This window comes from Hibiscus syriacus, unplaced genomic scaffold (assembly GCF_006381635.1).
Source record: "Hibiscus syriacus cultivar Baekdansim isolate YM2019G1 unplaced genomic scaffold, ASM638163v2 tig00110831_pilon, whole genome shotgun sequence".
Classification (NCBI taxonomy): Eukaryota; Viridiplantae; Streptophyta; class Magnoliopsida; order Malvales; family Malvaceae; genus Hibiscus; species Hibiscus syriacus.
In genome coordinates, this window is record NW_024062882.1 from 906,746 (window position 1) to 928,912 (window position 22,167).

The 22,167-nt window shown below is 36.8% G+C and overlaps 1 protein-coding gene, 1 long non-coding RNA gene and 2 pseudogenes across 2 annotated transcripts in view; 2 read left to right on the forward strand and 2 right to left on the reverse strand.

Annotated features, from left to right (window-relative positions):
• Positions 1–7,236, reverse strand: part of LOC120142928 (eukaryotic translation initiation factor 5B-like) — a 28,653-nt gene extending 21,417 nt beyond the window's left edge. The window contains 15 exon segments of the mRNA XM_039157391.1: positions 549–687; positions 747–866; positions 1,361–1,480; positions 1,781–2,338; positions 2,433–2,492; positions 3,001–3,066; positions 3,150–3,260; positions 3,352–3,433; positions 3,535–3,635; positions 3,725–3,832; positions 3,931–4,460; positions 4,543–5,944; positions 5,946–6,154; positions 6,408–6,657; positions 6,660–7,236. Coding sequence (XP_039013322.1) covers positions 622–687; positions 747–866; positions 1,361–1,480; positions 1,781–2,338; positions 2,433–2,492; positions 3,001–3,066; positions 3,150–3,260; positions 3,352–3,433; positions 3,535–3,635; positions 3,725–3,832; positions 3,931–4,460; positions 4,543–5,944; positions 5,946–6,154; positions 6,408–6,657; positions 6,660–6,881 — 4,005 coding nt within the window. The 5' untranslated portion in view covers positions 6,882–7,236 and the 3' untranslated portion in view covers positions 549–621.
• Positions 5,740–6,363, forward strand: LOC120142929. The gene is made up of 2 exons (XR_005517892.1): positions 5,740–5,855; positions 6,256–6,363. It is a non-coding gene; the product is annotated as an uncharacterized LOC120142929 (long non-coding RNA).
• LOC120142778 lies at positions 7,113–11,241 on the forward strand (annotated as a pseudogene).
• Positions 11,242–18,958: 7,717 nt separating this feature from the next.
• LOC120142779 lies at positions 18,959–20,802 on the reverse strand (annotated as a pseudogene).
• Positions 20,803–22,167: the final 1,365 nt, after the last annotated feature.

Below are 22,167 nucleotides of genomic sequence, written 5' to 3' on the forward strand. Positions count from 1 at the left end.
CATATGTCATTGTTTTGATATGCTTGTAAACTCATCTTTTAGTTGAATTTGAAAATTTTAGAATATGAAAATGTAAGTCTTTTGAAAGTCGAATAAAAATTTTTATGGACAATGAAGTTTGGATATTTCAAGGACTAAGAAAAAAGAATGAAACGCAAAGAATAAAAGTTTACATGAATTTGATACGGATCTCAAAAGTTTCAATATACTCATATGGTAATAAACTTTATTCATGTCAATAAAATGCAGAGCTAAATCAAATATAGAACGAATCTTAGAATTTAAAGCAAATGTTAGGCTTCCCTTTATGACTCATGATATCAGACAAAAACGAAGTAAAAATTATTTAGACAAAAACGAAGTAAAAATTATTTAGACAAAAACAAAGTAAAAATTATTTAAACAAAAACAAGGCCACCGGGCCCCAACTAAGTTTATGGCACGTCTAACCAGACATCTTGTTCCCGTTACAAGGGATTTCCTCCTTCAAAACTCAGACCGGTAACTCGTCCTCCTCCGTGAAACCAAGGTCAAAATTTGTTCACTTTTCCTTTCAAGCCAATCAAACCTCGGGAATTTACATCTTACCGGCAACATCTTGGGTCCATTCGATCATGATGCTCATGGAATTTTGAAAAGGGCCTTCAGTCTTTGGACCAATCTCCAATCATCAAGGGACAGATCATCCTATAAACAATATTAAGTTAGACGATCTAAGTCTAATAAAAATCAATGACATAACTTACCCTATAATTAGCTTTGAGAATATCACTTGATCTCCTAGAAATATGACTAACAAGCTCATCTTCAAGCTCAAAGTGCCTTCCATACATTTTCTGTTGCTCCTCTGGATTAGATCCAACTATCTGCAACAACACAAGCAAAAAGCAGCAAAATATGTTTACTCAGACTCGGGTATGTTCGGTAGCTCTCATCATATAAGTCCGCTTGTGGAGTTAAGAAACTCTAGTGCCAGTGTATGTGTAGGGGATTAACAATTCATGTTCTTGTTGGCGTGTTCTATAAATGTTCACTAAGATTTGCATTACCTTGTTGACATAAGATTAATATAGACTGCTAATCAGACCTAATATCGGTGCATCAGATACTTGAAAGCTAAAGGGTGATGGCTTGAGCCTTGAGGCAAACTCGATAAAGTTTAGAATGAGATTTTCCTCCAAACTTGGGAGGAAAAAAAAAAGGGAAATGATTTTAGAGAAAAATCTCACCGAAAAAATGGACATGGAATCAGAGGCATTATCATATTGTCATATCCACTTGGTCAAATGAAGATTATGAAATCAGTTTAAACTTAAAAGGTAATGAAATATTTAACAGTCCAAGAAAGAAAACATCATACCTTAATGGCCACCTTCTGGCCTTTCTTGGCAGAATCAACAGGTTTATGGTTATTTTCAATTGAAGCTATTCGACCAATATCAATGAATTCTCTTTGAGGAATACAAATCGGAGTGCCAACCTGCAGAATAAAGATAGTATTAGAGAACTGCAAAACGTGAACATTAGAACTGAATTTAACAACGAAAGTCCCAAGTGATAGATCTTTCTCAGATTTCTGCTAGATATGTTCCAGAAACCTAATGATCGAGTACTTCTTCCCTTTGTAAATGCTCTAACTAGAATGCAGGCTCAAGGGTATAGAGATGGTTTAGAAAATTATCCGAAAAATTCCTAGAACTTTAAGTAGTAATCAGAATGAGCAACCAAACTTAAACAATTAATTAGAAATAATTACTTAATGAAATGAAAATAGTTGTACCCTTAAAATGCCTTCAAGGATATCAACCCCCAAGACAATAGGATCCTTCTTGTTAAAAATGCAATTTGGTAAAATCTTCATAACACAAGGGAAGACGGCTTCCTCTGCTGCTTCCCTTTTCCTCTCCTCTTTGAGACCATCAATATACGCTTTGAATTGGTCGAATAAGTGATAAATGATATCAGCCAAAAAGATTCTCACACCAACTTCATCTGCTAGTTCTCTAGCCTCCGGGGTCACCTTCACATCAAAAGCCAATACGGTAGCATACTCCTTTTTCCTTTCCAGCATAACACCAGCCTTCATTATGTCTTTTTTGTGTACAGGGCCTATGCCTATACCACTAACAGGAATATTTACTTCCGGAGTTTTCAGAAATTCCAGTAATGCTTCCAAAGAGCCGAGGGTAGATGCTTGCACATAGACCCCTTCCCCACTTTTGTCAATCCTACTCATCACTGACTGAATATCTTCTTTGACTGCTTCTTTGAGATCTTCCACATCATCATCAGGACCAACGACATAGACGCTTGTGCCAGCAATAGCATGCTCAAGGCCCTGCATAATGATATACAGGTAAATTAACTCATAATTTATTTACTCAGTTATCAGATGTAATAGAGAAGCAAATGTATAGCTAAGTTCCAATCACCTGTGCAGAGATCTTGATACCCTGAGCCGCTTTGATCTTCTTGTGCATCATATATTGTCCCTACAATTATCCAACCAAAATATCACCATGTTGCACTTTCCACAATTATCCAAAAAAAAACTACTCCAGTACGCCTCTTAGAGAAAAAAATCCAAAGTTTCAGGACTCGTTCAAATTTTAACCCAATATATTAAAATTTTAAATAATATAAAACTTATCAGATAACCATGTTAAAAAAAAAAAGCAACTGATTGTCATCAGAATATTAACAAATGCACCATAAAAATTACAGTTACTCAATGAAAGTTGTTGCCTAGCCGTAATGGTAATCATTCATAATAAGAGAAAACAAAGGACGTCATCAACTTTTTTTTTATAAGAAGGACGTCATCAATTCATATTAACATCATTAAAGAGCAATATAAGTCATCAATTCATATTAACATCATTAAAGAGCAATATAAGAGTTCGATCACATCTTCAAACATTGATTAGTTTCCAATATAACCTGCATTTCTAGCCGGAGAGTTTGAACAGATATGAGAGAAGCCCCACCAGAAAACCATACCTTCACTCGGATTTCCTTCATTGGGTAAGGTGTCAACAATGCTCTTATATTGGTGACAATAGGCCCCTGAAACAGGAAATAAGTACTAGAGAATTTAACAAAAAACAAGCCCAAAAATTTTAAGCTAAATGAGAAACTTAAATGCTTACCTGCAAGCCACAAACCACAATTTGATCTCCTTCATGAAGAACACCATTAACCAACACAACATCAATAGTTGCCCCATGGCCTTCAACAACCTTAACCTCCAAGACCGTACACTGGCACAAAATTCAATTTTCAAAATGTCTCATACTGCACAAAAATGGAATGGTGAACTATTTTAAATAGAAAGGAAGGAATAAAACAAACCTGCACGTCATCACTAAATGTAAGCTTCTCAACCATTGTTTTCTGGGTACATTGGACAAGTAATAATAATAAATCTGGGATCCTTCTCCACTGCAACATCAATAACAGAAAAATTCTTGGTCAGAACACAAAATTGAATTACCATTATTTAAACAGGGAACTTGTAAAGCGTCCATGACTAACGTGACTGCACTTGTAGGCACGATGCTGAAAGTTTCACCCATTTCCTTATTTTTGTAGTACAATTCAGTATTCAACCCTTGCTCCTTGAACTGCGTTATAACCTTTATATAAAAAGATAACACACAATTAACAAACTTCCACCAAAATTCTGAACAAAATAGAATTAGATGACGTGTTTATATGTGTTTACATAGGTAACTCTCCTATTGAATTCAGAGAGAACATCTTTAGATTGTTTCTTAAGTGTCATCCCAATCGGTGAGTTGCGGCGAACTTTCCAGTCATAAAGTCTGTCTACCTGCAATTTTTAGAAATGAGCAAAAAAAAAATAAATAAAGCATCAAAGAAAGGTAAGGAAAACAAGTAAACGACCAATCAAAGTTTATCCAGCTTGACCTTATTCAATGCAATAATGAACTCGGTTTTCCTCATTTTCAAAAGATTGAGTGATTCTATTGTCTGTGGCTCCAAACCATGCATAATGTCAACAACTAAAATGGCAATATCACATAAACCTGATCCCCTTGAGCGAAGATTTGTAAAGGATTCGTGACCAGGGGTATCAATTACTAATAAGCCTGGAACTTTCAATGTGGCATCAGCCTTCAATTCCTTTGTTCTCTCCCGTATGTTAATAGCAGGGAAATATGTAGCACCAATCTGTTGTGTAATGCCACCAGCCTCACCTTCCTGGACATTAGTGCCACGGATGCAATCCAGCAGCTTCGTTTTACCAGTATCAACATGGCCCATAATGCAGCAAATCGGGGACCGGAGCACTTCACTCTGCTTAGGAGCATCCGACTTGGAGGATGCTTTATTTTGCACAGAAGTATTCTTTTTCAAGTTTTTGTCCGGTGCATTAATCTCAGGCTTAGATGTATCTGATTCAACCTCGACCATTGGCTTGGTTGCTGTGGGAGGGGCTGTGAAACACAAAAAATAAAATAAAATAAGATCATCAAAAGGCAAGAAAATTAAACAAGCAACGCAGGTAGTAACCATCACCTGTACTGCGAGAAGCTGGTGGAGCACTCTTTATATCTTTATGCATTGCAGGCTTGGGCCCAGAATCAGCTTCCTCATCATCAAAGGCACCCTTGATATTTAGATTAATATCATCCCAACTTTTTTCATCCCACTCACCATCATCATCATCCTCTTCTTCCATTTTATTCCCTTCAGCAGAATCTGCAACTACGGATTTTTCTTCGGTGTTAGTTGATTCTAATTCATCACCCTTCTCATCATCTACTGCTTCCACCTCGACCTTCATCTGCGGCTCTTCTTGCGATTTTGCCTTTGATTGTACATTCTCCTCAGGCTTAGTAGAAGCACTACCATTATCATGATGAATTGCTTTAGATTTTTTTGCTTGATATATAGGTCGTTTTGTAGGTGCGCCCTCTCTCTCTGCAGTAGGCAAAGACAAGCCTCCTGCATTGGCCAATATTTGATTCCTCATTGCCTCTCGTCGACGTGCTTCTTCCTTTTGCTTCCCAGTCAACAGCTTACCTTCCTGCTTCTTCTTTAAGAGCTTCTCCTTTTCTCTTTCCTTTTTCCTCCTCTTAGCCTCCTCTGCTTGTCGCTCAAGCTCTTCTTGTTGACGTCTCTCTTCCTCTTCCTTCCTCAACCTCTCCTCTTCTTCCTTTTTCTTCCTCTCTTCAGCTTCTTTTCTCCTAGCAAGTGCCTCCTGCATCTCCCTAACATGCTTTGGTAGTTTCTTGTCAGCAACTTTACTCTTAGCATCTTTCTTTTTGGGATCGGAGGTCTCCACTTTTGTTTCCTCTTGAGTTTCTTCCTTAGCATCGACTGCAGTTGCAGCAGCAGCCTTTTTCTCTTTTTCCTTTTCCTTCTTCTTTTTCCTTTTCTTTGCAGCAGCAGACTCCACATGTTCTTCTTCACCTTCTTTCTCACCTATAACCGGCTCTGGCTGAACCTGAGCTTTCTCCTCTGGGGGAGGGGCTGTTTCTGTGGGATTTCCTGTAGGAGGCCCCTCACCAAGTTCGGCTAGAATTTTGTCCAAATCTTCCTCCTCTTGAGCAGTCCTGCCACTCTTGTTCTTCTTCTTATTCTTCTTCTTGTTCTTAGAAGTTTCGGCTGCCTCTTCACTCTTGTTAGTTTTAGAATCACCAGCTTCAACATTACTAATTCCGAAACCCGATTGTTCAGTTTCAACCATGTCTAAAACTTCACTTTGCAGCTCAGCCTCGTCACCCAGGGCTGCAAATGCAGCACTGCTTTTCTTCTTAGATGACTTCTTCTTACCTGAAAATGCAATCATGGAAGAATCAACATCGTTATCATCAACAGAGGCAGCTGTAGATTCAGGTACAGAAGTGTCTCCATCTTCGTCAAGCAATGCTGCACTGAAGGAATTGCCAATCTTCTTAGAAGACTTCGATTTTTTTCTTTTTCTTATCCGATAAAGACAATGAAGGAACATCTTCCTCATCTTCTTTTACACTCTCATCATTTTCAAGCTCGTCATCTAAGGCTGCAAATGTAGCACTGTTTTTCTTCTTAGATGACTTCTTCTTACCTGAAAATCCAAATGAAGGAGCATCTTCTTCCTCGTCTTCTTTCAAACCCTCTTCGTTTTCAACCTCATCACCCAAGGCTGCAAAGGCAGCAGTGTTTTTCTTCTTAGATGCCTTCTTATTCTTACCTGAAAATGCAATCATGGAAGAATCATTGTCTTCGTGTCAACAGCAGCACCAGTAGACTCGGGTACAAATGCATCTGGTTCATCTTCTTCATCAAGCAATGCTGCACTGAAGGGATTACCACTCTTCTTAGAAGACTTCGATTTTTTCTTTTTCTTATCTGGTAAAGGGAATGAAGGAACATCTTTTCCTCATCTTTTTTCACACGCTCTTCGTTTTCAGAATCATCAAATGCGGCGGCGGTGAACCTACTTCCACCATCCTTCTTTCCACCCTTTGACTTCTTTTTCCCCGTAAAGGGATAATCATCATCCTCAACTTTACTCTCTTCCTCGTCATCGTCATCAACCACCTGCCCGTCATCATTTTCGGCAGCTATTGCATCAAAAGCTTATCCTCCAAACATATTTCCCTTCTTTTTAGATGATTTCTTTTTCTTATCCGAGAAAGAAATTGAATAACATCTTCTTCCTCGGCTTTCATCTCATCAACTTTCTCACTAGCCTCGTCAAGTTCATCAAGTGCAAATCGATTCCCACCCTTCTTGGCCCCTTTCGACTTCTTCCTTTTCCCTTTCAAAGCTTTACCAAGCATATCGTCGTCATTCTCCTCATTCACTACCGTGACTACTTCACCATCATCGTCGTTAGCAAGGGTATCAAAAGAAGACCCCCCAGCCATTCCAACAGCCTTATAACACTACTCCGATCAGAGCCAAATATCAAAGCTTAAACCAAACAAAAAAGCTCCAACCCAATCCTCTTTTTTTCCTCAAACAGATCGGATATGTATAAGAAAATGGTATTAAATCAATAAAAAATAGAAGCCGGAAATAATGTCAGATGTGGCGGATCTCGACGGAGGAGTTAGGGTTCTCGCAAAGCAAAATAAAAGGCAACAAAAAAGAGATAGATGAATAACGAATCGGAGAATAATAGAGTTTTCCGGCGGAAAGTACGGCGGCTTCAGCCGAAACTTGTCGTGAAAGAAAAGCGGCCGGTGACGGGTTCAGAGATAAAATACGAGAGAGAAAGGTGATTTAGTAGGTTTTCTGCTTATGCTTCTATTCCTAAAAGGTAAGCATAAAATGATAAAAGTAAGAAACGGATTAGAAATTATAATTACGAAACCGACTCGGATCTTCTTGGGCCGAAAAGTGTTATCCGAATAGATTAGGCCGACCCTTAAAGTATTTTAAAATCATTTATTTGCTCATTAGACCGGATCCGTCTAAATAATTCATTACTCATCTACTGTTTTATTTGTGTTCTTCAATTGTAGAATTAATTTTTTCTAATTTAGTTTTTAGTCATTCAAACATTAAGTTTGAAATAGTTCGATGACATGCAATATTAAAAATATTTTTTTGAGGATATTAGTCGTACATCTCATAATTAAATCACGGAGCATTAAAAAATAAAAATCTTATATTATATTTTTATTGATATAAGAGAGTTTCAAAAAAATTAAATCATAAATAAGGACGAGAATAGAAAAATGAACTTCCGGGGACAATCTCTAAATTTAAATTAAAATGGATGATAGATTCAATTTTGAATATAAAAGTTCATAGACCATAAAAATAAGTCAGATTCATATGAGAAATTCAAATATAAAAAATAATATATGTCACGTCGTCATCAAGATTTCACCAATAGATCTCGAGACTATTATTTATTCTCAAAAGATATAGGTGCCATTATTTATAAACTCTAAAAGCTCCTCTCTTTTTTGTCTTTTTTATATAGAATTAATATTCTCCATTTTTCAAAAAGGTGACGCTCGAGATGTTACTTTATGTATCTTATAAATGGGACTTTTGTCTTTTTTTAATTTTTCAAAGATGCCTTGGCTTTTGGACAGTGGACACCCAAAACAAATTATTTTTAAAACTTAATGCTCTCATTGATTTAATCAACACATCAACTTGCACTTGAAAAACAATATTTTACGGCTTTCGATCAGGGTGGCCATTAAAATACTAGTACTAGTTCAATCTGCAATAATCACAGATCTATTTCTCATCCTTGACTGTCATTCGAGCCTCAACGGAAAAAGGAATTGACTGCCATGGCACTGTAAACTTTATTTATGTAATACTTTCAACTTTATTAGTGAGTCAAAGCTTTTCACGGGAACTTATTTCATTTGCAGAGATACAGATCTGATATTGTCAAGCCTTTGAAAAATTTTCATCTAAAAACTATTCTGCCCCTTTGAAATTGGAACTTTGTTTACTTCAAACAATGGAGTTATCAAGCACTGTAGATCTGATAACCACCAAGGTTCTCTCTTTTAGAAAATGAAGCCTTGTTGCTGACAGAAGTTGGAGCTGAAATCAATGAAATCAAGCTTGAGCTCAATGCCATGAAAGCTTTCCTTGAGGTTTCTGAGAAAAGATCAGGAGTAGCAATCAATGAAATGGATAACCAGTGGGTTGCAAGTGTCAGAGACATTGCTACGAAGTCGAAGAGGTAGTCGATGAATTCATGTACCACTCCAACAAGCAACAACAATGGAGGGGCAAGCCCTCGAGTTTCTTCTTGAAGCTCATTCATTTTCCGAACAATCTGAAGGTCAGGCGTCGAGTAGCTGTCAAGTTACTAAACATTAACAAGAGGATCAAAATCATTGCAGAGAGAAACCAACGATACCGAGTTTTTTGTTCGGAATCGAGAAAATCTAATGACCAAATTGGTGGAGAATATCATCGTAACAACTGGGTGAAAAATCTAAGTGAATCTGCTCTTTTCCTTAAAGATGATGATCTTGTTGGGATTGATAAGGCACAACAGGAGCTAATAGGATGGTTGATGGATCAAGAGCTTCGAAGGACCGTTACTTCTGTGGTAGGGATGGGTGGTTTAGGTAAAACAGCTCTGGTCGCCAACACTTTCAACAAGCAAGTTGTCAAGCAACATTTCGATTGTTGTGTCTGGATCACTGTCTCACAACAATATGTTGTCACAGACCTATTCAAGTCCATGATTAAAGAGCTCTACGGCAAGGCGAAAGAAAAAATTGAGCCGAAAATCAACCTAGACTCCATGAACTATAGAGAATTGTTGGAGTCACTAGTGAGCTTCTTGGAGCCAAGGAGATATCTAATTGTGATAGATGATGTTTGGAGCAACCAGTTTTGGCAAGATATCAGCATAGCTTTGCCTGCCAATATGAATGGAAGCAGAATCTTGCTCACAACGCGAAAGGAAGAAGTTGCTTCCTTTACATTTGGAGCTGTAAACCACATCCATCGGCTCAAAATCTTACCATTTGATGAGAGTCTGGCCCTTTTTTGTAAGAAAGCTTTTGTTGGAAAGGGTGGACAATGCCCACCATATCTTGAATCTTTAGCAAGTAAGCTGGTCGCAAAATGTGAAGCCTTGCCATTAGCTATTGTAGCTTTGGGAGGTTTAATGGCTTCCAAGAACTCGATTCCTGAATGGAATGAAGTTTATAACAACTTAAATCGGGAACTGAGCGAAAATGATACATATTTTGAGAGGCTCAAGTATATTTCATTGCTTAGCTACCATGATTTGTCTTACAGTCTCAAACAATGTTTCCTATATTGTTGTATATTCCCAGAAGATTATGTCATTAGACGGGACAGACTAATTAGACTTTGGAGGCTGAGGGCTTTATTGAACCTTGTAAAGGATCAATTCCGGAAGTTGTTGCAGGGAGATACCTTACTGAGTTGATTTGCAGAGGCCTGCTTCAAATTGTTAGTAGGAATGGATCAGGGAGGCTTAAAGAATGTAAGATGCACGACATTTTTCGGGAGTTTGCAGTTTCCATATCGAAATCCGTAAAGTTTGTTGTCAAATCTGATGGGATAGAAGAAGTAGAAGATAACGGAATCCGTCGTTGGTCGATTGAAGCTAAGGAGAAAGAGATGAAATCTGAAAGCAAGGCTGCACTATATCGGGTTCGTACATTGTTTGTTTTTGCTGTTAATGAAACCTCTAAATCCTCATTCAATAAACTGCCCTCTGGTTTTAAATTGATGAGAGTGTTGGATTTAGAAGACACTCCGATCGATGAACTTCCGCATGAATTGGTGTATTTATTCAATTTGAGATATCTGAACCTAACAGGAACTCAAGTGAAAGAGCTTCCAAAATCCATCGGGAAGCTTTACAACTTACAGTCTTTAGATATGAGAGAGACTCAAATCAAAGAGCTTCCTGCAGAAATTGTGAAGCTGAAAAATCTTCGACATCTAATTGCTTATCGTCTGAACATCAACAGAATGGAATTTGATTGTTGGATCGGCATAGTAGTTCCATCCAACATTTGTTTGCTAAACAATTTGCAAATTTTGAACTCTGTGGAAGCAAGAGGCGATTTCATCAAACAACTCAGAAAAATGACACTATTGAGAGAGCTTAAAGTTGGCAATGTCCATGAAACTGATGAGAAAAATTTGTGCGTCGCCATTTCAAAAATGGTGCACCTTGAATCCTTAGGGGTGAAATCATGTAATGAAGATGAACTACTGAAGATGGACGCACTTGAATCAGCTCCCCCTGACCTTGCAGATCTTTTTTTAGCGGGGAAATTGGAGAAGGTACCGCACTGGTTTAACTCGCTTAACAACCTCACATATTTATATTTACATTGGTCTAGATTGAGGGATGATTTTCTTGCTCGCATTCAAGCATTGCCTAATCTAAGACACTTTTCCATGGTAAATGCATATGAGGGAGAGAAATTATTCTTCCTTGAAGGATTCCAAAAGCTTAAGGTTTTAACAATTGGGGGAAGTCCTCGGTTGAAAGAAATTGTGATCAATAAAGGAGTCATGCCTGTTCTTCAAGATCTATATATCCTTTATTGCCAAGAGTTCACGACATTGCCCCATGATTGGGAACATCAACCTGATCTAAAACAAGTTTGTTTGATCAGTGTTGCGCCTTGGCTTTTGGAGAAAATATGGAGACTTGAAAGGATGGATGAACAAGCAGTCACGGGCATCATGTTAAGTAGACAAAAAGGCACCGAAGCTGTATTCAAAATAACGAGATGGTTTGAATGAACAAGCAATGTGGTGTACATACGTATGTGTCTTGTTATTGGTTTCTTGGTTTGTGTAATATAATTTGCTATGATCATAGCCTCAAAACTTTGTAAGATTGGATTTAATTGGTGTTCTTGAATTTACCATACTCTGCATATGTATAATGTCCTGAGGTACCTAACCCAACAGTAATTCAGTCTTTCCATAAACTGTTGAACTCTTAATTCCGATCATCAAAGACACTAATGTTCTTCAATGGAGTTGGCACAAGTCCGAAAGCCCTTGTTGCCGAGGCAAACTCCATTCTGATACCCTTCAGCTCAAACCCTTACCACTTGATAATAGTCTGGCTCTTTTTTCCAAGAAAGCTTTTGTTGGCAAGGGTCGACATATCTTGAATCTTCAGCAAGTAAGCTGGTTGCAAAATGTGAAGGCTTGCCATTAGCTATTGTGGCTATGGGAGGTTTAATGGCTTCCAAGAACTCTATTGAAGAATGGAATGAAGTTTATAATAACTTAAACAGGGAGCTAAGTGAAAATAATACGTATTTTGAGAGGCTCAAGTATATTTCATAGTTTAGCTACCCTGATTTGCCTTAAAGATTGAAACAATGTTTCATATATTGTTGCGGAACAGGCTCATTAGACTTTGATGGCTGAAGGCTTTGTGGAACCGCTAAAAGAAACAATTTCTGAAGTTGTTGCAGAGAGATACCTAACCGAGTTGATTTGCTGAGGCCTACTTCAATATTAGATAATCGGATGTATAAATTTGCCACTGTCAATTACCAATTAAGTTGAATTCGACTCAATCAAGTCTTCCAATCACCCAAATCAAATATCAGATAATCGAATTTCGGTTACTCAAGTTTTTTTAATAACAAACATAGATTTTCTAAAATTCATTAACTTCGTATTTACATAATCCGCAGATATCAAATATCAGTCATTAAGTCTTCCTCATACATTGTTGAACTCTTAATTCCTATCTTTAAAGACATTTATGTTCTTCAATGGACTAGACCCTTTCTTGAAACTGTGTCAAAAAGGAAAATTCGAGAAATGGTTTTTTCCAACAAGCTGCCATTTTCAATCATTTTGGCTCAAACAAATCATCTATTCAACTTGTTTTGTCTTATTAACCTTCTAAACTAGTCCAAAAGCTCTCTCGCTGTTGAGGCACACTCCGTCCTGATACCCTGCAAGATGTTTTTGCAGTTCACCCACCCATGCTGTTGATTCTCAAACACAGATTCTTAATGCTGATGATTATTATTACTACTTTTGGATGATGATCTCAGAAACTCAGCCACCAGCTTCAAAAACGAAGAACAATTGTCCTCCAGTAATTTCCCAGGCTTATCGTACTCTGCAACTTGTCCTGGCATCAAGCAGTAAATTTGCTTCAATCAGCTGAAACTAATGCTAAACAAAAATGATACATGCATCACAAGGCTCACATCAAAGGAAGAAGTAATAACTCTTCCAAATGATCCACTCGTCCAAGCATTGGAAAAGAAGACCAGAACAATAGCAGACTTGAGACGACTTTTTGAATGGGATCCTGATCTTATTTGGTCAACATGTCTTCTGCACATACAACCGTCTGTCTCTTATCTTTTCAACGGTTCTTGAATTGCATCAATCCGGTATCGGGAACTCAAGATATGACCATTTTACTGAAGATGGTGCATGCAGGAAATCCTATACGGGATTAATACGTTATTTTGTAAATATTACGAATTTTCAATATTTATATTGATTATTTGTAATATAATTTAATATAGGATGATTAATTATCTTTTAGGATCAGATTTATTATTTTATTAGGAATTAAGGTTGGGTTAAAACAATATTTTTAGTTATTATTATTTTATTAGGAATTAGAGTTAAAACATGTTTAGTTTATTATTATTTTATTCTTTAATTATTTAGGACCTTTAGAATTCAGCCCCTATATAAAGGAGGCTTCATTCAATTTTGTAATTGAGATTTCTTTGATCAATAATACAACGTGTTTTTGCAAGTGCTGATTGCCTTGTGCCTTCGAAGCTTCCTTCTCCTGGAGTTCTTTCAAGTTCTTGTGAGGGAGATTAATCTTCACACTCCAATTTGCCTTTTCATCACGACTAGGAGGGTTGGTTAGAGCCATTTATCGTGTTTGCCTTTTCATTGCGACTAGGAGGGCTCGATAGGACACTTATCCATCTATTATCCACAAATCCATTCGCACCATCAATCATCTTTACCGTTCACCTTCATAAGGGAGATCTTCTGATTTCTTTATTATCTTATTTCATCTTCCGTTTATTTATCTTTTGTTTATTTTATTCTAATCTTATTTCCTTGATTCCAGCACATAAAAGAAACCCTAAAGAATCTTAGCTGCTGCCGCCACCTTCCCTTATTCATCCCCTTTGTTATTCATCGAGTCTAGAGCTTTCTAGGTTTGATTCTTCAACAAGAGCAACGTTCATCAATCTGCCACCGCTTCCCTATCAATTGGTATCAGATTTGGGCCGAATCTTGGAAAGAAGCAAGTAATTTTGCTTGTTCTTGTACACAAAACCGTCAAGGTACCCCAACGGAGCTAGTTCAGAGAAGATTCATCGTTTCAGGAGGAATTTCGTGGTGAAAATTTCCAGATTGAAAATTCATATATTGAAGATCATTCAAACAAAAAATCAGAATTTTTGGAGATCAAAAACACCTTCGAACAAAGCGATCAAGAAAAACAGATTGTTTGAGGACTCACCATTCAACAGAGTCTACTGGATACTACTGAAGGTATTTAGTTCTGAAATTTTACAGGTGGTTTCTTGACGCATCAAAAGACATTCAAGAATTTTTCCAGAATTTTTTGACACCGGTAACCTCCTCAAAAATGTTGCTCAAATTGATCCAGCGTTTTCCAGGTTTCTGGGTTGGTTCTTTTTTTCTTTTACTCTTAGTGCTTTAGGTTCTTTTGTTTTTCCTTATTATTGTTCTTTTGCATTATCTAACACATTATCTTCATTGTGTTAGTAGGACTAAAGAGTTTGCATACTTCTTCCTTCTTTGCATTCTCGTTCTCTTGGAGTCTAACCCTTGTTTGGCCTCTTAGAACTTTTAGGTTTTTCTTATCGCCTTTGCTAGTAATCAAACTCCGATACGAACTGTTGAAGACTACTTGGTAAAGTGAGTTTTAAAGTGTACAAGATCGGCTTACTTGCCTCTCGTTGTGTTACTTTTTTTGGAGTGACTTGTGAGGTTTCTTGCTTGTTGAATTTTCTTTCTTTTATTTTTATTTTACTTTAAAATTTTCTTTTGAGTGTTATGATTTCAGGATGGGCGACAATAACAACAAGACACTTACGGCTATCTTAGCCACACTTTCCCGACTCACGACTCAAGTTGAAAGATTTGATGAAACCATGAGAAAAACGACAGAACCACAACTGGATCTACCAAACCAAAATCCAAGACCAAACAATGTTGAACTTTTGGTACCCAGCGAGAACAACCAAGTTTACAAGCACCCGAACTCTTTGCAAAACCAAAGTTCACGATCCCGTCTTTCAAAGGAGACAACGATCCAGACAGGTACATCGATTGGGAAGGAAAAGTTGATCTCATGTTCGCATACCATGATTGCCCCCAAGCTAAACAAGTTCACCTCATCACCATGCAATTCGAAGGATATGCTCGAACTTGGTGGATGCAAACAAGGAAAAAGATCCAGAACTTCCAAATTCCAACAATCACTTCTTGGACCGACCTCAAACAAACCATGAGGAAGCGATCCTACCGACACATTATACACGAGAAGTTAAACTACGACTACACCAACTTCGACAAGGTAGAAGTTCAGTTGAAGACTACTACAAGGAGATGCAGTCCTTACTCAATAGGGCTAACATAACCGAAAAAGAAGAGGTAACCGTGTCAAGATTCGTCGTCGGCTTAAACTCAAACATCACTGATCTTCTTGATCTCCATGAGTACGAAAACCTCGAAGATACACTAAAGAAAGCAATGACAATCGAAACACAAATACAAAGGAGATTCCGATTCAGAGAATATTACCAAGGTATTTCATCCTCTTACCAAGGTAATCCTTCAAATCCTTCCTCATCTTCTACTCCATCTTCTCTGAAAAAGCCAAGAGATGACAAACATGACAAGGAGAAAGAACGACCAGCAAAGAATGACACACTTCCAACCCCTAAAGATCAAATGATAATTTGTCAGAGTAGAGAAAGTAAAAAAGAAAAAGCTGAGAAAGAGGCAAAAGAAAAAGAGGTCACTAGTTTCAAAAACCAAAAGAATAATGACCCATGGGAGGTGAATGAACCTAATTGTGAGAAGAAAAGAGTGACTCAAAATCTATGTGTGAGCACAAAAGAATTGAGAGAGAACCTTCTTTACAAACAACCTTCCATCCTTGTTCACTTTAGGGAATCAATTGTTTCGATTTCTAACATTAACAAGGATTTGCCTAGTGTGTTTTCATCTTTGTTACAGGATTTTCGAGAAGTGTTAGGTGATCCACCTAACGAATTACCACCGAAAAAAGGAAAACAACACCAAATCAATCTAATTCAAGGTTGCATCATACCTCGTCAAACATACAATCTCGAAGAAACCAAAGAGTTAGATTTGTTACAAAAAGGCTACATCCAGGAAAGCCTTAGTCGTGATGCCATCTTAATGATGAAACATGACTTGAACAACTCCACATGCTTTATAGTTCATGCACAGAGAATCCATGTAAATGATGAGAAAGTAAAAGCAACAGGAGACTGAACCACACCATCTTCCATCGCCAAGAGTTGTCGAATAGTTAGGTGACCCTCCTGACGGGTTACCACCTGAATGCCCTAATCACTATGCCATATCAATTAAGAGTCACGATTTACGGAGTCCAAGACCGAGGTAAGCAAAACACAATAGACGATGCACTACCACGAAGGTATACTCTTACCTATCAAACGCATACTACTATTCCGAGAATTGAACATATCAAAGATGTATCACAATAACTCGGATATTTCTGATAATTCTACCCATACTTTTAAAAGTGTTCTAATGAGCTTATTTGTATATGAGTTTCCTTGCCAACCAAACAGTTTTACAGTCCACAAATCTCCTCCCGAGAATTCTTAATTCATGAACCACACTTAGGAGACTTAAGGGATTACTTTAACAAACCAGTTGACATGGTTTTTAAACACTCATTCTCGCCACACAAGAATAAAACCATGGAGAAATTATCTGAAGCAATCATACAGAAAGCCAACAGAGGTCGACGCCATGTTGAATTTCAACCAAAACATCATATTACAAGACTTGTATGAAAAATAGGATTTCAAGACTACAAGAAATCAGTTCCTATAAGAAGAACCTCGACTAAAACGCATAAACATATCACATTGATCCTGGTAAATGTTTCACAAGTTTTCCGTTCAACATCTAATTCCTTTTGAGGAGTGGGGGAATGATACATGCACCAGAGTCCATAATACATGCTTCTTTGGACTAATGTTTCTACTCGAACCTATTAGAAGAACAAAGTCTCGAAGATTCAAAGCATATATATTCGGTAAGAATAATGTGAATGAATCATTAAACAATTCTAATGTTGCTCCCTTTAATGTTTCAGATTCGAGGTCGAATCTTTTTGAAGAAAGGGAGGATGATAAATGCATCACAAGGCTCACATCAAAAGAAGAAGTAATAACTCTTCCAAATTATCCACCCGTCCAAGCATTGGAAAAGAAGACCAGAACAATAGCATACTTGAGACGACTTTTTAAATGGGATCCTGATCTTATTTGGTCAACATGTCTTCTGACATACAACCGTCTATCTCTATCCTTTCAACGGTTCTTGAATCGCATCAATCCGATATCGGAAACTCAAGATATGACCATTTTACTGAAGATGGTGCATGCAGGAAATCCTATACGGGATTAATACGTTATTTTGTAAATATTACGAATTTTCAATATTTATATTGATTATTTGTAATATAATTTATAGGATGATTAATTATCTTTAGGATCAGATTTATTATTTTATTAGGAATTAAGGTTGGGTTAAAACAATATTTTTAGTTATTATTATTTTATTAGGAATTAGAGTTAAAACATGTTTAGTTTTATTATTTTATTCTTTAGTTATTTAGGACCTTTAGAATTCAGCCCCTATATAAAAAGGCTTCATTCAACTTGTAATTGAGATTTCTTTGATCAATAACAACGAGTTTGTTTTTGCAAGTGCTGATTGCCTTGTGCTTCAAAGCTTCTTCTCCTGGAGTTCTTTCAAGTTCTTGTGAGGGAGATTAATCTTCACACTCCAATTTGCCTTTTCATCGCGACTAGGAGGGGTTGATTAGAGCCATTTATCGTGTTTGCCTTTTCATTGCGACTAGGAGGGCTCGATAGGACACTTATCCATCTATTATCACAAATCCATTCGCACCATCAATCATCTTTACCGTCACCTTCATAAGGGAGATCTTCTGATTTCTTTATTATCTTATTTCATCTTCCTTTATTTATCTTTTGTTTATTTTATTCTAATCTATTGCCTTGATTCCAGCACATAAAAGAAACCCTAAAGAATCCTAGCTGCTGCCGCCACCTTCCCTATTCATCCCCTTTGTTCTTCATCGAGTCTAGAACTTTCTAGGTTTGATTCTTCAACAAGAGCAACGTTCATCAATCCGCCACCGCTTCCCTATCAAAAAACCAAAAGGGTAATCAAATCAGTCGTCGCAATTCAAGCAACCTGATTCAATATTTTCTATCTTTTTATGTTTAAACAACTGTTTTTATGGTGTCCTAACAGGATAAGTACATACATACATACATTAGACAAGTACGTACATACATACATACATTATTAGAACTTACCTTTGTCAAGGACAAGAACTAAGTCGTTGTCAATAACAGTCGGTATCCCATGTGTCACAGTGATGAGAGTGCATTTGTTTGTCTCTTGTCTTATTGTCTCCTAAATCACATTATCCTTGCTGTATCAATGGAAGTTGTTGCCTCATCCAGCACTAAGATCCTCCTTTTCTTTAGAAGTACCCTTGCCAGGCAAACTAGTTGTCTTTGTCCAACACTCTCTCCATCTTCAGCCACTGCATAGATAATTACATTTTTTCTGACACTTCATTTTTCTTTAAACAATTCTGTTATCTCATTTTAGACACATTTCAAGCACGGGTATGGAACTATGACTCTTCAATGACTTCTTAAAAAATATGGAATAACTTGGAAAAAAAATAGAATATGCTCGTGTCAAGCATATATCCATGTTCAACACTCATACCGAGTCCAGGAAACATAAGTGTCAACTGCATTGAAAATTATATCAAATGAAGTACAATTCATCGTGAAATTACTAACTTTTATACCTGGAGCATAAAGAAGCCTTTGATCTTGCCTCACTATGTCTGCAAGACGACCTTGTTAAGGACCTGTCATGAGTTTCTTTCAGTGAAACCGAAAAATTCGAGAAGAAAACTGAGCTTAGCTTAGTTGGTTTAATCAACCATCATGGTATTCAGCAGGTTCGGGATTTGATCCCAGCATCTCCAATCATTTTCTCTATATATTACCAGAGAAACCAGGATTTACATTTTGCTCCAGATTTCTTGATCTGTAGCTTCTGCAAAGGATCTAATTGGTTCTTATGGTTCCTTGAAACAATGTTGGATCATGTGGGATTATGCCCAATCTAGACCTCAGATCCTGCAATCCAATGGTGGAAATATCGACTCCATCAATAACAATCCGTCCAACTGAATCTGCTGCTTTTGGCCTCCACTTAAGTTCATTCCTCGTTCTCCGATGATGCTCATTTCTTTATTATCCCATATCTCTATATCTTGGTTCAAGACACATGCCTCAAGAACATGTTCATAGAAAGCTTTAGCCATCTCCTTCCCGAATAATAGTTCTCTCTGATAGTGCCTGTTTGAACCCAAGATCTCTGAGGAACATAAGCTTTGTCCCAAGCATATTCCTCTGCCTCAATTTCTATTGCGACATCAGATTCCTTTGGTGCACATCCAGTTATGAACTTCCATTGATCTTCTCTCCGAGGAACTCTTGAATTCGATCTAACGAGACTTTTGTCTGAGCAATCATGGAAATGAGCTCAGGAAGGCTTTATATAGGTTCTTGTAGAATCCGAAAAGTTGCCAGGGTTGAAAGAACCGTTCCCAATGTTAATGGTGTTTTAAACAAAATGCAAACACCAAATGTGATGACCGACACAGAGTTGGCAATGCCCAAAACAGAAATGCAACAGCTGAGCATGTATATAGGTACTTCTTAAGACAGTTTCGCTCAGTCTCCCTAAGTTGAAGAATCTTATTCAAGAAAGTAGGTTCCCATGAATGAAGTTTCAAGACTCTCATGCTTTTTAGAGTCTCTGCAGTTTGCCTTTATCCTCGAATCCTTAGCTTCCATGATCTTGGAGTGAAGTCTCTCTTGCCTATTGCTCAACGGAGTGTTACTCACCATCACCAAGATCGTGGCAAATACGGCGGCAATGGAAGCTGCACCGAGATTCCGGTAAAGTATCACCAAGGCTAGAAAGACTTGGATTGGTAGCAAACAAACTCCATGAATGTACCAGCAAAAGTCTCCAATTCTCTCCGCAACCACATTTATAGATTTAGATTTACCACTGCTTGGACCTACAAACTTAGTGGACAGAGACATTTTATAAATCAACACCGTCAGAGCCTCACGAACTCTTCTTCCCCTCTGAGCACCAAAGTATCACAGTCGTTGAGTCAGTGATGCTGCGGTCTTTGAAAAGAAGATAAATGCAAGAACCAGACCATATTGGTAGCTTGAACCATGATTCTTTTGTGTTAAGAAATTCACAAAGCTGCTAATAAGGGTTCAATGTAGGAGGCAATTGTATTAAGCCCTACACACACAAAAAAAAAAAAAAAAAAACAAACAAACAAACGTTAAACATAAGCATTATATATGTTGCATGGCAGTGTCTGCAAATATACAATGAATTGAGAAAAGAAATACCTGCAAAACTGATTTACAGCCAGGGATTTCCATGGTGCCAGTTATTGCTTTCGGCAATGAAGCGGACTGCATTTTCTGTTCGAAGCGATTCTTCCAGCAACAACGAAGCATTTTCTGCAGTTTCGGATTCTGGAACTGTAGGAATATGGTGCAACTCGAGTTTCTCGATTCGACCCTTTTCAAAAAGGGGTTTAGCCATGAGATGTGAGTTGGCTCCAGATGCTAGCATTACTGAAATTACCATCATCTCTAGAGAAGCTTCCATCATCCTTGTGAAGCAACAAGGACCGTTCAAGCTCACTTCTTTTGACCACCGCAAGAGGAAAACAGCAGCAAAGAAGAAGCAACAAAGGCAAGCAAGCAATATCGACAATGTCAGCTTCCGGCAACGGATAAGGAAATTCTCCGAATTCCAAGCGGCGCATAACATAAACAGCGACCGAAAACGAAACGGAGACGCAAGAAAACACCCGCATAGAACAAACTAAAGGAGGCCCGTATCTTAGGTCCCCTAAAAGCTTTGTTTATCGAATAGATTATGAAGTAATAAATTTCATAAGTAAAATCGAGTTTGAATCGTGAAGAGCGTAAATTAGTTGGAAGGGTCTTCATAATTGATCTACAAAATCTGACTTGGATTAGTAGATTAGGTGCAAATAAAATTCAATATCATATATTAATATATAATTAAATTGAATAAAATATATAATTAAAATTTTAGAATTGAAAACGTGTTTCAAAAGCTTCAATTGGTGGGTAAGTTCGAATTCTACCACTGTTATTTTTTGTGGACAATCTGTAAATTCCTATGTAAATCTCAATTGAATCTTAAGTATATTTGATTTTAAACTGAGGAACAACCCCTAACTAAACTTATTGTAAAAAAAAAACTTCAATTTCCCTTTACGAACTTTAATTGACTACCATTCTTGAATGCATTGTAAATGGGCACACTACATTCTTTCACTTTCTTCAACTTTTACTTTTTTATTTAGATTTAATATGTATATATGACAATTTTATTAGAAAAAAATATTTATTTACTTAAATAATATCAGAAAAAATTTAAGAATGTAACATTTTTTTTATTTTTTAGATAAAATTTTTAGAATTCTTTTAAAATTCTTTTAACTTTTAATTGTTTTTATATTTTAATTTGATTTTGAATATTATCAATGTTGGAAGCTATGTCGAAAAATGTTGTCATGTTAATAAAAACACCCACGAAGCACACATTTATTAAAAAGGTAATATTCTCTTAATTTTTTTTACTTTTTAATTCTAAAATTAACGATATTACATTAAAATATATCAAATTCTAATAAATGTCTTGTTTTATGTTTTTTTAAATTAATGTGAATATAAAATAGTATTTTTTTCAAAAAACAATTTAATTAATATAATGCAAATATATCTTATATTCAGTGACGGAGCCACACCTAGGTGATGGTGAGTAAGTGTACATTTTAAAATATGAAATTTTCAATTTACTTATTTTATAGGCGGTGCCTACCCTAAAAATTATATGTTTGTATTGCAAGTTTAAAAAGTTGGGTGATCAAAATATAAGTACCCTAAAATTTAGGGACTATTTATACTTTACCCTTTTATTTAACCGTATTTATTTATTATCAAATGGCATGTGTATTTTTTTTGGTTAGATTCATGAATTTCCTGGCCACTAGACCAATATTTTTTTTTTTTTTGTTCAACAATGTGACCGAAGTTGCGCATTTAATCTTAAATGGCATTTGCTACAAACATCTTCAAATGTTGGATATATGCGGATTCAAATAATTATGTGACAACTGTTCACCCATCAATAATTATCTTCGTTGAAAGTTATTAGAGATAACCGATAATCAAGCCCGTATTTAGGGCTCTTTCTTCTCCGGAG